General features: G+C 48.8%; 8 protein-coding genes across 8 annotated transcripts; 4 read left to right on the top strand and 4 right to left on the bottom strand.

The window, feature by feature from the left end:
• Positions 1-873: 873 nt before the first annotated feature.
• On the bottom strand, positions 874-4,809 carry ANOM_007601 (putative amino acid permease; the record flags this gene model as incomplete). The annotated part of the gene is made up of 6 exons (XM_015552857.1): positions 4,737-4,809; positions 3,291-4,669; positions 2,109-2,693; positions 1,813-2,012; positions 1,159-1,742; positions 874-1,073 (listed from the first exon to the last, which is right to left on the bottom strand). Exons 1-6 carry the CDS (start codon positions 4,768-4,770, stop codon positions 874-876), a joined length of 2,982 nt encoding a protein of 993 aa, XP_015405359.1. The 5' UTR covers positions 4,771-4,809.
• A 606-nt stretch (positions 4,810-5,415) lies between these two features.
• ANOM_007600 (uncharacterized protein) lies at positions 5,416-6,702 on the top strand (the record flags this gene model as incomplete). The annotated part of the gene is made up of 1 exon (XM_015552856.1): positions 5,416-6,702. One exon carries the CDS (start codon positions 5,416-5,418, stop codon positions 6,700-6,702), a length of 1,287 nt encoding a protein of 428 aa, XP_015405358.1.
• A 1,094-nt stretch (positions 6,703-7,796) lies between these two features.
• Positions 7,797-8,717, bottom strand: ANOM_007599 (uncharacterized protein; the record flags this gene model as incomplete). The annotated part of the gene is made up of 2 exons (XM_015552855.1): positions 7,797-8,038; positions 8,552-8,717. Coding segments are annotated over 2 exons (408 nt in total), but the record flags the coding sequence as incomplete, so codon positions are not given.
• A 1,559-nt stretch (positions 8,718-10,276) lies between these two features.
• ANOM_007598 (SDR family NAD(P)-dependent oxidoreductase) lies at positions 10,277-11,304 on the top strand (the record flags this gene model as incomplete). The annotated part of the gene is made up of 3 exons (XM_015552854.1): positions 10,277-10,441; positions 10,500-10,781; positions 10,858-11,304. 3 exons carry the CDS (start codon positions 10,277-10,279, stop codon positions 11,302-11,304), a joined length of 894 nt encoding a protein of 297 aa, XP_015405352.1.
• Positions 11,305-11,984: 680 nt separating this feature from the next.
• ANOM_007597 (O-methyltransferase) lies at positions 11,985-12,727 on the top strand (the record flags this gene model as incomplete). Its single annotated transcript, XM_015552853.1, has 2 exons — positions 11,985-12,462; positions 12,519-12,727. The coding sequence occupies 2 exons, from the start codon at positions 11,985-11,987 to the stop codon at positions 12,725-12,727; spliced, it is 687 nt and encodes a 228-aa protein (XP_015405351.1).
• Positions 12,728-15,334: 2,607 nt separating this feature from the next.
• ANOM_007596 (EF-hand domain-containing protein) lies at positions 15,335-16,160 on the top strand (the record flags this gene model as incomplete). The annotated part of the gene is made up of 5 exons (XM_015552852.1): positions 15,335-15,430; positions 15,739-15,792; positions 15,852-15,867; positions 15,927-16,052; positions 16,120-16,160. 5 exons carry the CDS (start codon positions 15,335-15,337, stop codon positions 16,158-16,160), a joined length of 333 nt encoding a protein of 110 aa, XP_015405350.1.
• A 512-nt stretch (positions 16,161-16,672) lies between these two features.
• Positions 16,673-19,414, bottom strand: ANOM_007595 (uncharacterized protein; the record flags this gene model as incomplete). The annotated part of the gene is made up of 7 exons (XM_015552851.1): positions 16,673-16,774; positions 16,826-16,948; positions 16,996-17,025; positions 17,074-17,154; positions 17,221-17,481; positions 17,540-17,903; positions 17,964-19,414. 7 exons carry the CDS (start codon positions 19,412-19,414, stop codon positions 16,673-16,675), a joined length of 2,412 nt encoding a protein of 803 aa, XP_015405349.1.
• A 1,004-nt stretch (positions 19,415-20,418) lies between these two features.
• ANOM_007594 (aminotransferase GliI-like protein) lies at positions 20,419-21,909 on the bottom strand (the record flags this gene model as incomplete). The annotated part of the gene is made up of 3 exons (XM_015552850.1): positions 21,622-21,909; positions 21,132-21,554; positions 20,419-20,940 (listed from the first exon to the last, which is right to left on the bottom strand). Exons 1-3 carry the CDS (start codon positions 21,823-21,825, stop codon positions 20,419-20,421), a joined length of 1,149 nt encoding a protein of 382 aa, XP_015405348.1. The 5' UTR covers positions 21,826-21,909.
• Positions 21,910-21,911: the final 2 nt, after the last annotated feature.

Below are 21,911 nucleotides of genomic sequence, written 5' to 3'. Positions count from 1 at the left end.
TCTGACAGAGATCATGCAGTTTTCATGTCCAAAAATCATCTGGCAAACCAATATCACCGTGACGGCAACCGATCTGACCAATGCCATTCAAGTGAAGGCGCATAAGCTGAAGTTCGGGAGTAGCACTTTCTCCAACAATAAGGTAGAAAGGCATCAAAGCCAAACACCAGAGTGTAAAGGACGAACTCGTGCATCAATTTCAGAATATCTCGTTTATGAGGTCGAGAAAAGTCTGGAGAAGGACCTCAACACCGCGGCGCGGTTCGCGATTCCCAGCAATGCGGCATTGTCGTATGAAAAGCCCGTTTTCAACAATAATGGGGATTTGATGATTGTTGGCCAATTACATCGTATAGTAGTGTGCTCGATGGCTTGTTGTCGAATCGGGGCGCAGCAATGGTGAACCATTTTTAGATTGAGCTTGAGATGCGTGTTATTTGTTAGTTGAAGGTCAGATTGCTCAATGGATGCGGCTTCTCTTGCCGGGTTTTCGTCTGTACCTTTCATACTGTATGAGATTGGTAGAAGGAAAGGTTCTTGGTGGACAGAATCACTAGAGCCAAGGGACTATAGCCATTGTTTGTTATCCGGTAATTAACATAACTTTTATTAGCCGGAGGGAATGAGATATCAGTATAGGTTTAGTTCTGGGTATCAGATTAGGGCTACATATGCTGAAAGGGCATTACTAGAAGGAAACGGTGGCCATTTCACCGGGGCGGAATTTTAATGCAGAAAATCATGTTTATCTGGCCGTTACATTGATATACATTTAAGCTGACTATACATACGGACATGGAGACGTCAAACCAGGCACTCTAGCGTGCATCTCAGCCAGGGCAAATTATGCAACGAGGAGGTCGTGCCCGTCCCCTATTCGGAATGGCCGTGGGGGCCCTCCATGCCCTCTTCCGTCGGCGGACCGGCGTAGTTCTGATAACCCCACACCCAGTACCATATCGCCGAGATGATGAAGAAACCGACGAAGACGACGGAGGCGTAGTTCATGGTCTCTTGGGTGACGTCCATGAATGTGGGCATGGAGAAGAGCGGGATGGCGAGACAGGTCCATGCTGCATTGGGCATCGGCAGAGATTAGAATTTCGTTTATGGATGGAGGGCCTGGGATTATCGGAGGGTAGAACCAAGTCCACTTACCGAGACAGACGATATTACAGAACAGACCCAGGGGGCCGAGGTTGAAGCTGCAGTTCTTGATATCTTGGCGCTTTCGGAGAAGGAGGGAGACCGCAATTGGGCAGGCGTAGCTGAGGGTTAAGAACATGACACCGACACCGGAGAAGGCATTATATGCGGCCGTGGAGCCGAAGTAGATCAGGCCGAGCAGGAGTTCGATTACCATGCCGAGGAGCATCGCGTTCAGGGGGATGTTGTCGAGGCGCGGCTCGACCTTCTTGAACCACTTGGAGCCTGGGATGGCTCCGTCGCGGGCGAAGGCCCAGACGCTTCGGGATGCCGCGGTTACGCAACCTACACCGCAGATGATGCCGAGGATCAACAATGGGATGAGCAGGCAGAAGGCGCCGGCGGAGTTGCCGGTGGCGGCTTTGAAAATGGGCGGCACGGGTTGGCCGGAGGGGAGATTCGCCAGGTAGGAGATATCGGGGAGGACAAACGCGATGGGGATCAAAAAGGCGAGACCGGCCAGGGCGTTCAGGGTGAGGCCGCCGACGATCGCTTTGGGAACTTGGATGGCTGGCGCGCGGACTTCTTCACACATGCTGATGCGGGACAAGGTTAGTATGGGCTTTGTTTTTTTCGCGACGGGCATAGAGGTTGGCAAAGGCCTACGAGGTGATCATGCCGGTGGCCGAGAGCGCGTAGGCAGCCTGCAGTAAACCGATACAGAAGGACCAACCGTCTGGCCAGCCGGATTGCGGGGAGAAATCGGTGAAGACATATTTGGCAGAGTGTCTGCCGTTACTGGCAACGACCAGAATGGTGATGATGATGGCAGTCACGCCTACCAGGGTCCAGAAGATGGCAAAGGTCTATAGGTCGAGTATACAAGTGTGATTAGTAACGTGGGCATGGAGGTCTAAAACAAGGAAGGGTCAAGTCTGCGCTGCAATGATAGCTTGATATACCTCCAGGTGTGTCAACCACTTATTCCCAAAGGCAGGAATGACATGGCAGACGAGTGTAATGCCTAGAAAGATCAGATAGGTCTGATAGGCCTGAAAGTCTTCTGTGATACCGACACCTGCAGCGTCGGTAAACACATTGAGACTCTCAATCAGAAACAGCGCCGTGGCGAAGTTCACAGCCAAGGTGATGGTGATGTTGCCGGCAATAAAGGACCAGCCGCAGATCCAGGCGGCCACTCGGCGATACTTAACGGGGGACAGGGCAAAGGTTTGGTAGTAGACACCACCGGCGGTGGGATAGACGGATGTCACCTCGGCGAGCGATGCGGCGACACACAACATGATCAGGGATACCAGGATCCAACCCCAGATCATATTGGCCGAGCCGCCTCCGGCAATGGAGTACAACATGGTCGTCGAGAGACCGTACGGCACGGAGGCCAGAATGAAAACCATGAAGACTACCTGCCATGTTGATCGATTGCGCGACAACTCTGGCGTGTATCCGAGAGCTGCGAGGTTGGAATCTGCGGTGATCTTGTCCACCGTGGGCGGGTCCATGATGGGATGGCTAGTCTTGGGAGACTAATTAACGTGGATATCGGTTAGACGTCGAAGGACAATTTAGGTGCACTGGGCGTAATGAGGCGCTATGGGTCAATCGCATAAAGGCTGTTGAGGGGCTTCCTTTTTCTCGGGATAAATAAGGAAGAAAAGGATTCACAGTGGACGACGAGGGCCAAAAAGAAAGGAGCACGTGGCCGAGGAACGTCAGAAAATGTTGTGCTTTTAAATAAAACGAAAAAAGGAAAAAGGGTCGACGAGACGGCCAATACGCCAGTCCGATTGCAGGAGACGAATCGCCGTGGTGACTAATGGACCAGGGTGGCCATGAAGGGCGACGCTGACTGGCTCTTCGGCCGGAATACGAATTTCCTTTTCCCCAGAATGTCTGTAGGTTATTGCCCTAAACTGGAAAAGGAAACCGGGTGGCACCAACAGACTTTAGACTAACGCCGAGTGGCAACTTCACACTGCCACCACCCCACAAAGCGGGTCACCGCCTACGTAAACCGGTAGGCGCCAATCTTATCTCGGAAGAGACCGTCCAGGGTGGGAATTCCCCAGGCAGAAAGATTGGCGGCGGGAGGGGCAGGTAGTATTCGCGTGTCAGATAATCACAAAGCTACAGTCGGCCGCGCGACTCCTGGCCATTGCAATCCAATTCACCGGCCGATCGTCGCCCTCCAGCCGCCAAAACATCCTTAAAAAGGACAAAACTCGCCGTCGTTCCAGACTGCCGCTGAGACGAATCACCCCCAAAAGCGCCCGTTCGATGGCGTCCTCCTGATCCGGGGAACGACATTCCGTCCCACAGACGAACAGTGGCCAGACCAGGTCGTGCGCGAAATATGCCCGCTCCATGAGGTGCGATAAGTGTTCGAGAATCGCGTCTCGAGAAGCCCGAATGAGGTCGTTGGATGAACCGAAGTCAGAGAGCACACGGTGGCTGTAGATTAAACTCGCATGGTAATACATGTGTGTCAAGTGTTCGAAATCGTGTCGCGCGTCGGGATATTGAAACCGCATGATCTGATTCAGCTGGAGCGCTCGACCTCTCGCCGTTTCAATTTCGTCCACGATATCTTCCACCCGTGTCGTTTCGATATCGGAACTACCACTAAACTTACGTCGCTCCGCTCGGGTTACAGAGTGCATGATCCGGACAAAGTCACCAAAAACGGCAATTTTGTCGTGAATTGGGATATCGTCAATGACATCGTAGGTGGCATCAAACGTGGTCAAGCCGTTGAAGACGGCGGTGAAGTAGTACTCATAACGGAGAAAATTATCGGCGACGTCGGGGGGTAGGTGACGTCCGATCGCCTGAAGCTTCCATTGTATGATTGCTCGAGCCCCCTGGATGTGTAGTCGCCGTTGCGTGGCCTTGGCCGCGCAGAGCTCGAGGTTGTAGAGAAGGAGGACTGTTGCCAGAGCGAACCGTGCCTGATTCGCACAATCAAACGACACGGGGGCTTTCAAAAGACGTTCTAGATGTTGTGGTAAGAGGGATAAGACTTTGTCCCGGTAATACAGCGACTGCGCTTTCAGTTGATGGAAGTACGGCCGGTCGATGGTATATTTATGTGTGAGATCCTCCGACGACATGGCCAGCAAGGAGTAGCGCACGATCGGCGAGGCATGGGACAGGGGGAGTATAATCTGTCGCCACGGGTTTTCTGGGCCGTCCACCCAGGCAAGCTTCGTCGCAATGTTTTGGTTGAAATGATGCAGCAATGGACCAGAGACACTATCCAGTGGGGAGCTTGGTCCACGGTCTACTGGTGTCAGAGACACCACCTCACGTAGGGTCCGGTCTGGGTCTCTGGGGTCGCCAGCAACCGGTCCATCTCCTGCCAGTCTCCCTCTACTGGGGATAGCTTGCTTCCAGCGCAGAATTAGTCCATAGCCGGGACATTCGTAATTTCGGCGCAAGCACTTTCGGCAACCGGGCAAGGTCCTATCACATTGGATTCGGCGCGATTTACATTTCGGACAGTCTACCGGGCCACATTATTGGTTGGTGAGACGTTCTGGGAAATATTTTCCCATGGGGTTCATCGTTACCTTTAGACGCAACGTTCATCGAAGGGGCGGTCATACCCGGATTGATATCACCCTTGAAGTTGAGACGAAGGGAGCTGTGATGGTTTGAGCACGAACTGATCGTCCGCTATCAGTCGAGAAGTCCGAGGGGCAGAAGAGATGAGACTTTGGTTAATGGCATATACGCTTACAAACCCTGCTTATCTAATTCCGAGTGAGGCCCAAACTACTGTGGCATGGAGAGAGCAAGAATGGACACGGATATCATCGCTGTCCAGGGAGGGGATTCAGTCCAAGACCTGTTAAGCCTGCGGCCGTACAAGTTTTGCAGGGCTCACCCACCAGTTTTTTGCCGATGAGAAGCCTTGTCGGAAGGCTTGACGGTTGGTGGATCCAACCATCACGCAAAAGGTAAAAATGCCTGCTTGGCTTCCTGTTTGGACACTTGGCATGTCTCCACCGATCCCCGAGATGGACGCGTGGAGCGCCAGAAACACCTTCATACCTGCACAGTTACAACAGGAAACCAGCCATACTAGTAGAAGATCTATTCCTCCTGATATGCACAGACCATACTAGCTCCCAGAGGCTGCCCATCGAGTGATCTATTAGTACATAGTGCAAGCTTTTCCCCGGGTGCCCTTCCCGATCTTTCACTCCTGCTCGACAAAGTATTTCACCACCACCTCGATGATATGCTATGGAGGCCTGGGGGTTACGATTGACTGTGCCAACCACCCATACTCTGATAGAGTCAGGTGGTGACTGTCATGCTCCGCCGATCACCGGCTCTATTGCCATCGCCGTTCCCTCTTCTAGCTTAACATCTTCCACGGAGAATTACCCCCAGTTCGAAATTAGTCTTACACGATCGGTGACACCCAAGCCCCCTGATGTCGCGGTCCCCCGCACCAATAAGAGCTATAGTTTTTTCTTTAAACGCAACCCGAAGCCCAAGTCGTCAACAATCCAGGACTCTCCCCATGCAACCACATCCCTGGAGCCCACCGTTGAGACGCTAGTACAATATAACCTCTGCCATGCCCCGGATGAGATAGATCCCAAAGAGGACGAGGATGAGACATGGCTGAGGTTCAATTTCTACCTCCCTGTGCCAAGCAATATCCCGCCGACGACGGAGACCATCCTAGGGAGCGTGTCCTATGCGATCACTGCCACGGTAACCTCCACGATATCCGGCACAAGGATATTGAAAGACACGCAGCAAGTAAAGATGTCCCGCCGTGTGGTCTTGGAGCCAATCCGACATATCCGACAGTATCCGGGCGAAAGGGTCCTAACGGAATTATCCCTGATACCCACTCAACTATACTCAGACTCACCCGAGGAGACGAAAGTAGCATACTCACTAGAATGGCTGGCCCATTCTACCATTGCAAAGGGAGCGCGAGACATGGAAGTGAAATATCTGGTGGGCAAAGAGTTGAGGTGGAGAGTAGAAGAGACCGTCAAGTACCTCGCTATCGCGCGGGGCGGTGGCTCACAAAGAGACGCAGTCACGACCACCTGCAAAGAGCAGCGCGTACGGCAATTATGTGAAGGGAAACAAAAAGGCCACTGGATAGCCAGTGGGAGCTTACAAGGAGGCGACCATACGATTGAGATTCCATTTGACATCAACATTCCCGCCAAAGTGAGGGCAGCAGATGGAATAGGGCTGCCTTCATATCTATGCCATCACGAGGAGAAGACTTGCGATTGCAGTCCGAGCCAAACAACCGGTGTCACAGTCGAGCATAATCTGATTCTGGAAGTGATCACGGGCCAGGATACGTTTGACGAGGCAAGTGGAAGACTTGTCGATCGCAGGCCCCGCATGAAGTCCTTCAATGCCCTTTTCCCTTTTTCGATTCAGAATTTCGTCAGTGGGGACAGTCTTTCGCTTAGCGAATTCTATGTGGACGATACTCTGCCAAGATATAACGATACGTATCTACGGCCACCTCAATATGCCACTGCCCATTGAAAGATCGTCTTGTTTGGTTTCCAGGCGGTTCATACGTGTCCCTGAAGGAAAGGGATGCTCGCCAGAGGAAATACCACCAAGTCTTTGGATGCTATGTGATATTCTGTGGTGAAGTGGAGCTTCCTTGCAGTTTTTCATTCTTATTCAAAGTGTTATTACTTAATCTAGATATACCCATTGTTAATGAATGTTCCTTTCATCTTGAAAACGCAGCGTTGGCAACAATATAATGAATTGCCCTTAGGCAGAGACTGCTCCAGTACCTCCTGTTGCTTCCGTTGAGCACAACTGTCGAAGAACTTATATTCCCAATGTATTAGTACAACTATTAGACGTAGTTTTTCAACATTTGACAGTACTATTAGGATACTATTTTAGAGCTAATATTAGATAAAATCTACTTATTATTATAAAAAGCCAAATAAAATGGACAATAACTTCACATTGCAAGAGTGAAGATTTTTCAATAGTTCGGCTGGATTTCGACGTTCTTCAACCTCCCAAATTAGACGGCTGGTGAGTGAGCTTCCTGATGCCCGTATAATCGACCAAACAACTCTGCCTGCTCATAATGCCACAATAGAAGCGCATCGATCATATGAGTGGCATTGTTTGGGTCACGGCAGACGGGGTGAAGGACCTTCCCATGGTACTCCCAAGCTTCCGGTGTGAAGCTTTGGATCCTGTACCCATCGTTTGGGTTAACGGCAAATGAATAATCACCCCGCAAGGGCGTGAATATCGGTGCGAAGCAAAATTCCGTTCTGGGGCGAGTCTATACCTGGGGGATGATTGTATGTGATCAGATCTGCGAACCCATGGCTCTGAAATATACTGTCCAGTGCAAGTGGGAAAATATGTGCGGCTTGATACGTCGTCCATCTGCCCACGTGTTGCTTCACGGTTAAGCTGACCGGTTACAACGCAGCGGCCGTCTCGCGTACGAACTTGCTCTCGGAATGCATCATCTCTGTTTGTTCCTGACCTTGAAAGCGTACGAGGGTGAAAACGAGCATCCGTCGTAACCATGGTTTCTCCTGGAATGCAGGGCGTAAGAATATCACGACCATGTTGGATCCTTGCGTTGGTAGGCCTCAGGGCACCCGTGAGCGATATCGACGCGTCTCAAAGCCGCCAACTGCGGAAAAGAGGATCTGTAACATGTCTAAGAACTGTTTCGCGGTGAGATTATTCGCGGCCGCAATGCCTCCCTGGATAACGCCAGCGCCGACGAGAATTCGACCCAGGTGTTTCTCAGCTGTGCGCGTGCTGTGGTCATATTGGATATCCGTGTAATCTATCCAGGGCTTCAACAGAAAGGCTTCAAGGAAAACACCTGGAGAGAAGTTTTAGGTTGTCGACCATATTAAACCATAACTACTATATAGCTATGAATTGTTCGTCACTCTCTACAAAAAGAATCGTACTGGAGGAGATCGTCCGGGTAGAAAAGGAAAATAGAAGCATTCAAAATATGGCAATTTCATAGTGCCATTGCAGCAGTGCATCAATGGCACGCAAGTGTTTGCATGGCTGTCGGTATACTGGGCCGAGTGAGTAATGCGCTCGCGGTAGGGTGTCAAGGCGTAGTTGGTATTGGACGAAAGTCCATGGCTAGTTTCTATCCTGTTTTGCCCTCGATGTCATGACGTTGATGCGACGCGATGAGGCCAGGAAGCCCAGATAAACTCTGTTTTTTGTGAGCATGACGATTACGGTGTCCCCCCTCGGCCCCTTGTACGCCTTCGACGGCCTGGATGCATGCCATGTGTAATTAGAACTGAGAGGCTCCCTATAGGAGGCTGTATAGTTTATCCCCGGCAGAGTATTATACGTTGCTCAGATTTACGAATCCGTGGCTTTGGAATATACTTCCCAGAGCACGTGGGAAGAGATGTCCTGTTTCCCAGTAAATTCCACCCGCTCACGCGTGCTTGAACATTGACCTGGGCAGTGATAACGCACTGACCATCTCGCTGGCTAACTTGGTCAGACAACTTGACTGCTTTTATCAACTGCTATAGTGGTTATCGTCACAGGGATTCTCTTTCCATCGATGAAGAGATTAACAGCTCGTGGGACGTCTTCTCTGTAGCTTCGTTTGGCACTCAGGGGGCACGCATGGAGCGACGCTGGGCGCTAGTGATTATTTGGGCTCCTGGCTTGCCCAGCGGTAGGAATATAACGGCCATGTTGAATCTATGGAGTGATAGCTCACAGAGGTACTTAGAGCCCTGCAACCGAGGCTCGAATCACCCCCTTGACGAGGTAATCATAGGGTTTAACAGGTCTAGAAGCTGTAAGGCTGTGAGATTCCCTGAGGCACGTAGACCGCATTGAGTCTTATTGAGTGTAGCTGGAAATTAGACCCAGAGATTCAGGATAGGAGACCTCGCTCAGACTACCCCTTTAAATATGGCGGTCTTTCAGGCCAGCATTGGGAAATCTATAGAGATAGTTGGGAAGGGGGTGAAGAAGCAAGCAGAGGAATGACAAGTTTAATTCTACCATCTGCTTCTATGCATAGAGTTAAGTCTAAGGAGGGAATCAGCGTGGCTATTTAATTCATCGATTGTAGGTAATACTTCTGGGAATATCATGTATCGGGCCGTCAATAGGATCTCCGTATGACTTACCAAGCCCATCAGTATTATAGCATGATAGTATCTGCGAGGGAGAGATAGCATTTACCATGGGGCGAACAATCAACCCTAAATCAAGGACTTGGCTTAAGTCTAGACCGCCTCTATCGCCATTGCCTCAGCTAGGCGTGGTGGCAATGAAGTCAAACATCTCACGATCCTCCGTAACTGCGGCGCTAACTTTATATGCGCACGTATATACGCTGCGCAGTTAGAATCCGGATCCGCCGGGGTTACGATGACTGAGAGTTCTATTCCCACTAAGTATTCACCAAACCCTAATATACCTCCGATATGGAGTATTGGTTGCTTTCCTGCAAGTGTCTCAAATCTAAATTATTACTAAACTATACTTGTTCGGGTTATGGCTTCTCTCACATGGGTTGAACGGAAGTGATTCGGCGGGCGGAATTCACTCGCCTGGATCAATAAGAGGTTACTTGAGAACGGTAGAAGTCTACAGACGACCAGCCGTCCCGGGAATTGCGAAATCCGACTGCCAAGGATGGATTAGAAATCCGCCTAGGAGTGAAGTTCTTGGGGATAACAATATCACCGGCTTCGCCGGCAGCTGTTTCCTCCTTAAACATGGCCACTCATACATCGATCTACGACGCTACCGGCCGCGCTTGCATGTAGATCACTTATAGTGAGATGTTTATTCTAATGAAAGTTATAGCTCGGGGGAGCCAAGATTATCAATCACCATGTATAAACGGATGGCGGAACTTGGCTCCTCCCGAATAATGAATGCATCTTAGCTGTGAATATACTAGTAATGTCTGCCGATATCACTTTGGGAACGCGCCTGGGTTACTATTTAAATCATGAACACACTTGCTGGAGCTTTTCTCGCCATTATCACGCACGGCATATCCGAAGCACATCTACGTTCGTGATCCTACTTTGCTACCCTGACAGCCCGAAGCACCATGGACTACGAAAACCTCCCGGACGACTACTTCCTGACGGCTGGCGCATTCACCAAGAAGCTCTATCGGGACCAGTATCCCGCCATTGATCCTACCTTGCCATCCCTGTCACAGCAGGGAAGAGTGGTTGTGATCACCGGCGCGAGTTCAGGCCTAGGTGCTCATGTAAGTTGCTCTTGTGTGGCACCTCTCTCGTACACCTTCCTTACTCAAAGGTGTCTAGGGGTTCCCAATCTCATTTGCCAAAGCCGGGGCAAAGGCCATCTGGCTCGTCGCTAGAGATAAGCAGGGCCTGAAGGCGACCAGACAGCGTGTTGTAGCAGTAGATCCCTCCATAAAGGTTCGGGCGATATCTCTCGACGTCTCCGACGAAGTCGGCGTTGCCCGGGTTTTCGACCAGATCAAGTCGGAAGACGGAAAAGTCGATGTCTTGATCAACAATGCGGGTCTTTCACGGGGTGGTCCGATTACCTCTACCGCAATAGACGGCATCTGGAAGGATTTCGTAAGTTGTGCATTGCATTCTCGACACCGTATATAATCAAGGCAGACGCTAACTAACGCCATAATAATACTTTCAGGAGGTCATGGTTAAAGGAACCTTCATAACAAGCCAATACTTCACCAAACTACTAGGGCCGACGTCAAGGGGCTATATTATCAACGTCTCAAGCATAGTAGCCGTGCTTGCGATGCCAGGAAGTGATAGTTACGCCTTGTCAAAGATGGTTCAATCCGCAATGCAGCGCTACATTGCACTTCTGAATCCGAATATCATTGCGACGAGTCTTCATCCGGGAACGGTCGCGACTAATATCGTCCCGGAATTCTTTTCGAGATTTGCAAAGGACACGCACGACCTTGCTGCCGGCACTGCTTTGTGGCTTGCGAGTGAAGATGCGCAATTCATGAATGGGCGGTATATGTCTGCGAATTGGTCCGTGGAGGAAATGGTGGAGCGTCGGGAGGAGATTGTGGAACATGACTTGCTCAAGTTTGACTTGAAGATTGCGCCTTATGCTACCTAGATGGGAGTTTATAGGGTTCCTATATGGTTTCTAAGATTGACGGTGCTTGGGTTTGTTTATGGGTGCCCATTTCAGACTTTGATATAGAGCATGGACAATACATAGTACTATGGTTCATGCAAAGCACATACAATGAAATATACTACTACGAGAAGATAGAAGTAGCTGAAATGGCTTAATTTTACGTATGAAAGACTCTGATAAAGCAGTGCATATATTACAGATAATAATTTATCATATAGGTCTGTATATATAGACGGGTGTCTAGTTATTCAAGTGGATTCGGAAATCTTTGTTCACGTCTATTAGGACAGGCGGGCTCCTCTCAATGTATTGAATAACCTAGAAAGAATGATTTTATTGAAGGCAGATTTAATGGCGAGTCATGTTAGCACCACTTTCAAAGAGGCTATCCATATTGATTTCCGAGGAGAAATCCGATGTACTCCAACCGTGGGGACTGTGGGACTATGGGGATGAAATGCAGTACAAGACCAATAAACCGATGAGAAAGCCCGGCCTCCAAAATGCCAAGACACGCTTCTCAGTTCTTGTTTTCATCTGGCCTGATCTAAATCTAGCTATAAATTGTCCGTCATTCTCCACAGTATTGTATCGGCAGATACATAGAGTCGATCAACTCAGTACTGGACCCTTGAGAAAACAGAAGCACTCAAGACATGGCAACTCCGACTAATCCCCTCAAGGACGCTGGAGTCCCTCAAAACATACTATCTCTTTTAGATCGCCTGCATGCTGCCTCGATCGAGCAAGAGAGTCGTCTAGATAGAACCGCATTTGAACCAGACCAGATTCACAATGCCACCCGCGAAGCCTTTATTGCGTTGGACCAGGACAAATGCCACTTTGTATATCAGTTGGCGCGCGCAATCAACGCCAAGAACATCGTCGAAGCAGGCACCAGTTTCGGTGTTAGTACCATTTACCTGGGTCTGGCTGTGAGTGCGAACGTGGAAGCTTCTGGTGGATCTGGAACTGTTATTGGGACAGAGCATGAGCCTTCCAAGGCGGAACAGGCTCGCAGGTACTGGGCTGAGGCTGGAGAGGTGGTATCGAGACACATTGATCTGCGCGTGGGCGATCTGCGGGAAACGTTGAAACAGAATGTTCCCACTGTTGATATGCTTCTTTTGGACAGTGAGTTCTTTCTTTATGTGGAATCAGGCTGAATCATATACTAATAACCTCGTTAGTCTGGGCTCCTATGACGCTTCCCGCTTTGAAAGCTATCCAGCCGCATCTCCGACATGGCGCAGTTGTAATCATTGACAACACCATCAGGTCTGCAGCTCGCTATAAGGATCTGCTCGAATACCTGCGCCAGGAGAATAGTGGGTTCACCAACTTGACTATTCCTTATTCGAAGGGCTTGGAGATGTGTGTTTATGCTCCGCGATCATAAGTCAGATATGAGAAGAGGTGTGCTCTTCTATGTATCTGGGAACCATCTCAGGTCACCTCCTTCTACTATCTTGCAAATCTGAAAACAAGCCAGGTCGTCTGAGGTTTGGGAACATGTATTACGTGATGGCGCGTGCTTTTCTTAATCTTTGTAGCCATTCTTCTTCACCATCACTTTCTAGAATCTAGCAATAGTATCTATACGTACGAGAGCTTCTGCAAGTGTCGTAGGCTTGACATTTTATTTAGTGCATAGTCCTGACTTATTTCTTGCTTCTCGTCTCATATAGGTGGATTTAAGTATGGTCTAAATGGTTTGAACTAGTTATTGAGTCGTTAGATAAACATAGTACTACGCAACCTCTGCTAATATCCCGACCCTCCTTTATACATACTGGTTTAATATGGAATTTTCAAAGTTGTTCGAGACTACACTTCTGGTGAATAAGGCAACTGCTTGAACTATGAAGTTCTCTGGTAAGTGACGGTCTATTTGTCTGACCCAGGATATTTCCGTAAGCTTGGCCTTGTGCCAATGAAAGAGGGAGATGGTTTATAGACCACTGAAATCTGTACATTTAGCGCTGACTGACTATTGAAAGGCTGTATCGTGAAGGCATTTATGAACCAGCCCTGGAATATGTAGGTTTTACAATTAGTAAAATCCTGGGCTCAGGAGTGCCTCGTAAGGTCTACTCAATTTTCTTTTTAAGCAGTAGTCTGTTAATCATCTCATCCTTAGATTGGATACACTATCATTGGCTCGCGAGATAGAATGATTATAAATCATAGACTTAAGCTCAACGTAGATCCTCGTAGGATCTAAAATCGGGTGGGATCGCGGTCTTGTCCAAAACTAGCTAGTGGTATATTGGGAATCAAGGGATGAGCTTCAAACCTGAGTTTACACGTACTGTAGAAAGGCCCGAAGACTCGTCACTGGATGCCTACCAGAACAAGCTCCTCATTCATTCAATCAAGCATTGCGGTCCCACATTTGACACGCACCTATGAATCAAATATGGTGAGCAAGGCACCGTTGCCGGTGCTGTACCATGAGCTTGTCGAATTCTGCAGCTGCACGCATCGGCCATGGGGTAATATAACTGGTGTCTTTCACTCACATAAAGCTTCAATTAACAGAATCAGGGCTTTTATTTTGAATACATATTTCCGACTTTATACCCTACAGTGTAGTACATCGCCATATCGATCTACGCTCGCTATCTGGGTTCCATCATTATCTCTGGATCTTGATCGGATCGTATCTCTTCTGTTCGGATACGATGACATAGATAATAGAACTGATGCACTCTGGTGTCAGTATCACGCAATAAGAATTAAAGAAGAATTGCGCATGTAGTGATGCACATAGCACTGTAGAAGGGGTCTGCGCTGCGCTAGTACCCTACCTTGGCACCTGTATTTCGCCGGTAAACATGTCAACGATATAGATTTAGCTTTGGGTTATGAGCAACTTGCAACCATTCCTCCTATTAAAACTCCCTGCAATGCTACGTTATGAGATATACGATGGAACTTCTGATTTGGCAGTTCACGTTCCCACGGGCTTCCAAGTATCTAATAGTACCTAGCATGTGCTCAACACCGCGCTATTGATCTTGGTACGTTCAAGATGACAAAGGCGAACTATAGCGGAATACTCCCGACTAGAAGCGGCTGTTAGAAATTTATCAGGTGCGGCTGCTTTTCTTTGCCAACTGGCCTTTTACTTTGGAAGTCGGTCGAACTGAACAAGGTGGCCACTGACCAGGAGGGTCCACTGCGAATCGGGAAGCGAGACTCGCTCCACGCCATAGACCACACCTATCTTGATCTGTGGCTTGCTTCTGCCAAAATCCAACTGATAAATACGAATTAGCTCCGGGGCCGGCACTTTCATCCATACGAAGTAACGATCTATAACGCTGGTGGATCTACCAGAACGGAATGTGAGTATCGGTCAGCTCACTGATAACCAAGGTTAACTATTCAGCTACGCCACTGTCTTGAAATCCTCGGCTGCGTCTTGTAGCGATGGAGAATTCATCCATCGTGATGGACCTTCCATTTCCTAGCCTAGTATAGTAATGATCAGCGGACCGATGCATTGCCAACTCATCTATCAAGCGTCAACATATGGATGGATACAAGTCACAGGTCACCCGGAAAGCTAACCAAGCGATCCAAGCGAGGCCAAAGACGCAGGGCGATGGCATTCAGGTAGCTCATAGGTACAAGTTGTCTGGACGACATGAATACTGACGGCGGCGCGTCCCTTCAGCAGAAATTCGGTATCATCACCCCCACCGTCAAAACGAAAACATCCCACCCCCTGGATGGAGCAAGACCGTGGCTCTGAGCCATCGGCATTAACCTGCTGATTGGCCCTCCGTTTCCTTTTTCGTTTCTTATACGTTACACTAAAGATGCACTGCTGTTTGCATGTACCCCTCAGTTCAGCTGAGCTGGGCACAGCTCCACTATGGGACTCGAAAGGCTGACCATTGGTAGATTTCGACCTCCACTTGATCGGGACCACAACAGAGAATCTCAAACTTGACGATCTTCTAGGATATGGAACATTCATTTATTTGCTCCTGGCGGCATGGACATCGAGCCCCTCAACTCGCAGATCAATTCTGTAGATCGTGCCAATAACGCAATGCCTAGCCTTGCTGGTGGAGGGGCTATGCTCGATAATGTACCCTCTGGCTACGCACCAACATGACTCAAACGTAATTGGTATGAAAATCCCTCACGAAATTTGGTTCGGGAATAGTCCTAGGAGATTTATTACTTGGAGGAAAATCATGTGCTGTGGACCAGAGTTACATAGCTTTCCAGGGTATATAGTGTACCTTGTCGCGCATATCCCAACAAAGTCCTGGTGAAATTTTTCAAGTCAATAAGTGAGCAAATTCTCGGTGAGAACATAACACAGAAAGAAAACATGGTGAGATACATCACAATGGACTTTCTAGTCTTGATCTAACATCACCCACCTGATAGGGTCGTTACACACGCGAAGAGATTGATTACTGGAGGGCAAGGTTCAAGGAAATTGTAAGTATATGGAAGCGACTAATCGGCACGACTGCTCCTAATTTCATCAAATCTGAAAGAATACCAGCGGTGATCGTAAGTGCCTTCTTCTATAGAACTACTGTCCCCACTGGCTCGTGTATCTGACCTACTAGGTTATATCGAACCGTATGAGATCATTAACGCTGCGAAAAAGGAAGGTTTCGAGATGAGTGATGAGGAGGCCAAGGAGTGGATCGACGAGTTGGATGAGAACCACGACGGCAAAGTCTCATTTAGCGGTATGTTGCCTCTAGAACCTCTAACCAGCATTAGAGTTCGTTTGATCGTACTGACTCTAATGGATAGAATTCATTAAAGCGTTTGGAGAACTAAAGAGCAACCAGTGATATCGGATTCTGTTCCGATAATAGATCTCTACAGAAGTGGTATTGATTAGAATGAAGCAGTTGGTCTAAAGAGCAGTTTGATAGTACCTGTACTGGCCTATCCCTACCGTGCCTACAATGTGGAGTCTGTATAAATGATAATAGTACCAGGCCTCGGGGTACACCATTATCTGAGTCAAAACTGGTCCACTGCGCCTACAGTTAAGTGTCACATGTTTAATAGATTTAACAGCGAGGGCTGGAGAGTAAAGCCCTCGAACACTCGACCCAGCTTAACATAGGGTTTCCCCACCAGTGCAGGGTTAGAATCCATTTACAGTACCATAGAAATTAGGAATGGAAGGAAACCTTGATGACCATAAAAGCTGCCATCTATATTTTACTTTTGCCAGTTGCTCAAGGCCTAGTTGGAAACGTCTCTAGAATGCAAATTGTACATCCTATCTGGTCATGGAAGAGGTTCAGTGAGCACTTTAATACTACCATAGGCCAGTTCACTGTAACCTAACCCGCTAAGGCGGCAATGACCTGCTGAATGGCCGCATATGTTGGTCGAGAGAGTATTGCTTTCGCTTCGGTTGTGGCCATAGTATGTGCTCTAACCACGTTTCGAGCTGGTGACAATTAGCATATTTCGAGTTGCGGCAATTTATACAGTAACTGACTCGTGTAAATCTGGCGCCGACCCAAGAGACTACCGTGAGAAATGTCAGGGTCCCTCCAATGACGAGAAACCACCACCAACTCGGGTCATCTTTCAAGATGTCCACGTTCATTCCGAGAAGACTCTATACAGGTCAGGCATCACTGTAGCATCATGACTGGTGGTACCTACTGAGGCAAACATGAGAGGGAGGAATATGAACTAGGCTTGTCAGTCAATGTCCAAGTGAACTGGAGCTCATAATTTTACCGTGATCCAACTCAGCCGCTTCATGCTCGCGGCTAGACTGGTGGATCGGTGAGCTTCATTGATTGACACCCAGGCAAATTCCTGGGCAATATCGTGTTAGACAGAGGCCATGGCAACCACCGCTCAACAAAGGTAGTGAGCACTCACCACTTGAAGCAAGTCCCGAATCCCCTGCTCCATTTTATCGATCTGGCTTGAAACATCATGCTCAAAAGTAGTGATAATCTTACCCATGTGCTCACTGAGCTGCCGACTCTCAGTGAAAGCTTGGTACTGGGAAACAAATTCCCTCGCCTGATTTAGCTGGTCTTCCAGCATCCATTGCATTTGGGTCCATTTTTGCATATTCCCCGCTATAGCGTCAATTAGCAAGTCATCCTTACCAGCAGCGGCCAGCTGATATGATCGCTATCAGCCCGGAAGTCAGCTTGTGCCGTCAACAGCGTTTCTTCCCTCGATTACTTACCAAGTGCCCAAGGTTTCTCCTTTCATCTCGACAGAAGCTTATCCAGTCGTCCTTCCAAGTTTGCATGAACAGCTCGATAAACTCCAAGTCGCTTTGCGGGGTCCAACCAAATGGCAGATTACTGAAATAGTGAATTGTTTTAGGAGGCGCTTCAAGTACTGACCATTCAATGGTTCGGAGACGGTAGTACTCGCCATCATTGTCTTCAGGAGACTCCTGTGGGGCCTTCATGTTCTGGAAACGGGTGACTATCGACAGACTAAATGTCCTGCATGGGCTTCTGTTTCCCAGAGAGAACTTTAGTTCGTTGGGAAGATTGTCCATCTGGCAATATGTGTTCCACAGCTGGTTCTCTCGAAAGAGTCTGATGACATATGGGTGGTGATGAGTTAGAATAATATACATAGGGGCAAGACCAACTCACATCAGATGACTCTCCTCTGCGCTCTTTGTCATCTTTCTCATTTTCTGGTCAAATGCTTCCTCCAAAATCCACTCTACGTCCTGTCGTCCGTCTTTAAGCGTCATGATGTCCACGGCGATGCTCTGCTGGATGTTGCTAGAGTACTGGGCGAAGTCGTCATCGTCGTCCTCGAGTTCAAGGATTCGAGCACGTTTCCCAAGTAAAGTGGCGACCGCAGTGCGATCACGCTCCTGGATTGTCATTTCCATCACTGGTATAGAGGAATAACCATCCCAATTCGCTTTATTCAGACCCACTAGAGGTTCTGCCACCCTCAATGTGCTACAGGGCCCAAACCAATCACTGCTTCTGAGCCCCTGCGTGCTTGCTTTGTAGTCTAAGAGTAGCCTCACGGTGGGCCGGTCACTTTGCTGGAGGGCCATTCTCATAAGAGGGATCGTACTGTACATATCCTCCTCCTTCAGGTTGGATGTGTATCGATCTAAGAACAGTTTCAACAGGCGGGAGCGGCCTTCTCGTATAAGAAGATGCAGTGACACGCAGTCCTTTTTCGTTGTCTCCGGGTCTACGCCAGACATAAGCATGTCGGCTATTTCGTAGTGCTTCCACTCCAAAGCATAGATAAGCGGCGTTTTCCTATGGCGATCAATCGAGTTTGGATCCGTCCACGTTGCTCGGAGCAATTCCTGGACCAGACGCCGATCGCCTCGCTCACACGCCCAAGCCAGAAATGTTCGTCGTTTCTTGGTCACTGGCTCTGTGCTTCCTCTGGGGCCAAGAATTGAGCACCATCGCTGGAAGTCCACCGGGTCCTTTTCAGTTTCTCGATCATCATTACCTCTGTCTGTATTGTTTAGAAACCACCACAAGGGTATCTGTCCCTCATTATCACGGATCTCGACATCAGCACCGCGGTCAACCAATGTCTCCACGATGTGTAAATGTGAGTTCTCAGCAGCCCAAGATAACGGTGTCCGACCGCGTCTGTCTCTACTGTTAGAATCCGCGCGACCGTCAACCAAGAGTCGCTCGACAACTAAATTATGTCCTCTCTCTGCAGCTCGGGATAACGGTGTGCGGCCCCATTTGTCCGCGAGGTCCGACTGAGCACCCTTTTGCAAGAGTAGACACACTATCTCATGGTCGCCCGCTTTGGCCGCCCAATGCAGGGGTGTTTCTCCAGTATGGTCCCCAAGGTCGGGGTCGGCACCTCTGGCAATGAGGAGGTCAAAGAGCACATCTACATTGAGGCGGTTCCGGAGATCTTGTTTTGAACTAAATGAGATAGTTCGGGACAAGACGGTTCGGCCCGTGCGGTCCTGAATGTTAGGCGATACACCATTGAGAAGAGATTGTGCTGCATCGACGTGACCTCGTTCAATGGCTTGCATTATCTCTGTCATGCGGAACTCATCCAGTGATTGACGCGTGATGTTCGCGACATTGTGCATTTTAATTGACTTTCGACCGTCAATTGTCCAATTATACAAAGGTTGCGAAGGATGGGATACATATGAGTGTAAACCTCGGTAGTCAATCGTACCGTTGTTGTTTATTTTCAATTTTCCCCCTGCGTAATTAGTGCGCCTTTGTCCTTGATTCTTCACGCGATTTATACGGAGCACTCCGACCTGAGATGATCATCTGTCAGCCTTGCCCTAAACATATCTATTCCTCATTCAGCCTAGAAGCTCACGTGCATGCTGCGGGAATATATCTACAAATCGACCAGAATAGGTTAAACCACCACTAACGCTACCCCTTTATCACAGATGCTTCTCACTTATAACTGTATAGATATCTCGCCAGACCGTGCTCCATATCGATAAATGCCTGGTTCGCCTCACTTAGCGGCCGTTCCACCGCCCATGGCTGAATGCTTTTCTCAACCGCCAGCTGGAGCATCTCCTAGATCTCCTTTGGTGACCTGATAATAAGACAGTGAGGTTACAAGCAGAATGAGAATATATTACGACTTCATCGATCAATGAGTCGAGACTTGGCCAGAGCTTTCTCCTGAGGTCTATACTTGCAAACTTGCGCTTGGCGTTATGGAGAGCTTGATCCACTCACTTGAGATCGAGATCTTGGCATTATGGAGTACTTCCCACTTGGTCCAGCTTCTCGGAAATCCTGGCCTTCGAAGTTCTCCGTTGTCATGTTAGAGCCAAAGTCATTGTAGTCCAATTGAGGTCAATATGAATGCAGCCCACATGTACGTTTGAATAGCTTCATAATTTAGTATGTATTTTAGCAATGCCGTTAATTTTTAACCAAGGCAGCCCCGCGATCCTGGATTCAAGATAGTACAGGTACAGGATCATAACACAAATATAACGACCCCGGAGTTGTCATGTCTTCCAGTATTTGCAGCCAAGCAACCATAGATTCGCATAACACACTGTTGAACCGGTCACTTCTGCCAGATCTAAACCAGTAATGTCACTGAGATGTCTCATTCTTCACCCGGATTCCCCCCTTCCAAGAACTTGAAGAACGTCAATCGATTCCCATCATGGTCCTTGATGGTAAACTGCCGAAAGCCCCATGACGTGTCTTCAATGTCCTCCACAATGATCACCTCTTCACGATCTTTCAAATATCGGTAATACTCGTCTAGTTCCTGGGTTCCTAGTGCGACCATGGCTTCCGACGCTTTGAATTCTTCAACAGAGGCTTGCGAGAAGTAAAAGTTGGCGTCGGCTTTTTTACCCATGAAAATTGAACAAAAGGTCAGCTCGGACGTGCCATCTTCGGGTTTGACACTGCCAAGCTCGAAGCCGAGAATCTCAGTGTAGAATTGGACCGTGCGAGAAATCGAAGTAGATTGAAACATGGGAATCACTTTCCATGCGGACTTGGTTATTTTGGAGGTCATTTTGTAGTTATATGTTGGTTGGGTCAATGCTATCGTACAACAATCTATGGGGCGTTGAATGTATATTATAGCAAGATCCTGGTTGCTGCCTGCTGCTGCCTGTCTAGATTAGTAATACAGAACCGAAATCAAGTTCTGCACAGACAAGTTATCAGGCTTGAAATGAGAAAGACATTGTTTTTTATGACCAGTTTCAAATTCAAACTGCTTATGAATAACCGCTGTAATGAATCAGAATCCTTGCAAGACCATCACAGTACCACACTTCATGCCAACAGACTCAGATAAACCCTCTTAATTCTCTGGATCCCTTCCGCCAACTCCTCACTGGACACTGCAAAGCTGACTCGCATCCATCCTTTCTGCTCCTCGGGCATATGATATGCTCTCCCTGGCACCACTGATACTCCTCCCCCCATGTAAGCGCGGAGGGCGAGGATCTCCTCGTCCCAGGTAGTTGCACGGGGGGCCAACCGAGCGAGAACGAACACTGTCGCACAGCTCGGGAAATACTCAATTCCAGTGGCTTTGAATGCGGTGGTTAGGGTCGTATATGTCTCCGCCAGTCTGGTGGTACTGAGTGTCAGCAATTCCGGCAGCTGCGGCGAGGCGAGCACTTCCTTTGCGAAGACGGTCGACAACACCGATACATGTACGGACGCCACGAGCCCTACAACGTCCCTCAGGGACCGGTTGCGGGTTACGACGCAGCCCTAAGTCTTGGTCAGGACTCGGCCACTAATGCAGGTGAAAGGACCACAGTAACTATGAACAACATACCAGTCGCACGCCACTAGCGGAAAGGTCCTTGCTCATGCTCCACACGACGTGGATGCGCTGCGGATCACATCCAACACTGGAGGGATCAATGCTTAAACAGGAGACAAAGGGCTCGGGATTTGTAAAGTCCGGGCTAACGAAGCTGCTGAGGGCAAACACCTCGTCGGAAACAAGGTGGATGTTCCGCCGTTGGCAGAACGCCATGCATTGTTCGAGAATTGATCGGGAGTATGGTCGACCGAGAGGGTTGTGTGGATTGGCGAGTACGAGCGCCTTGATCGGACAAGGCG

This window comes from Aspergillus nomiae (genome assembly GCF_001204775.2).
Source record: "Aspergillus nomiae NRRL 13137 chromosome Unknown contig00208, whole genome shotgun sequence".
NCBI lineage: Eukaryota > Fungi > Ascomycota > Eurotiomycetes > Eurotiales > Aspergillaceae > Aspergillus > Aspergillus nomiae.
The sequence above is the reverse complement of the archived record's forward strand: the minus strand, read 5'-3'. Positions and strand labels throughout refer to the sequence as shown.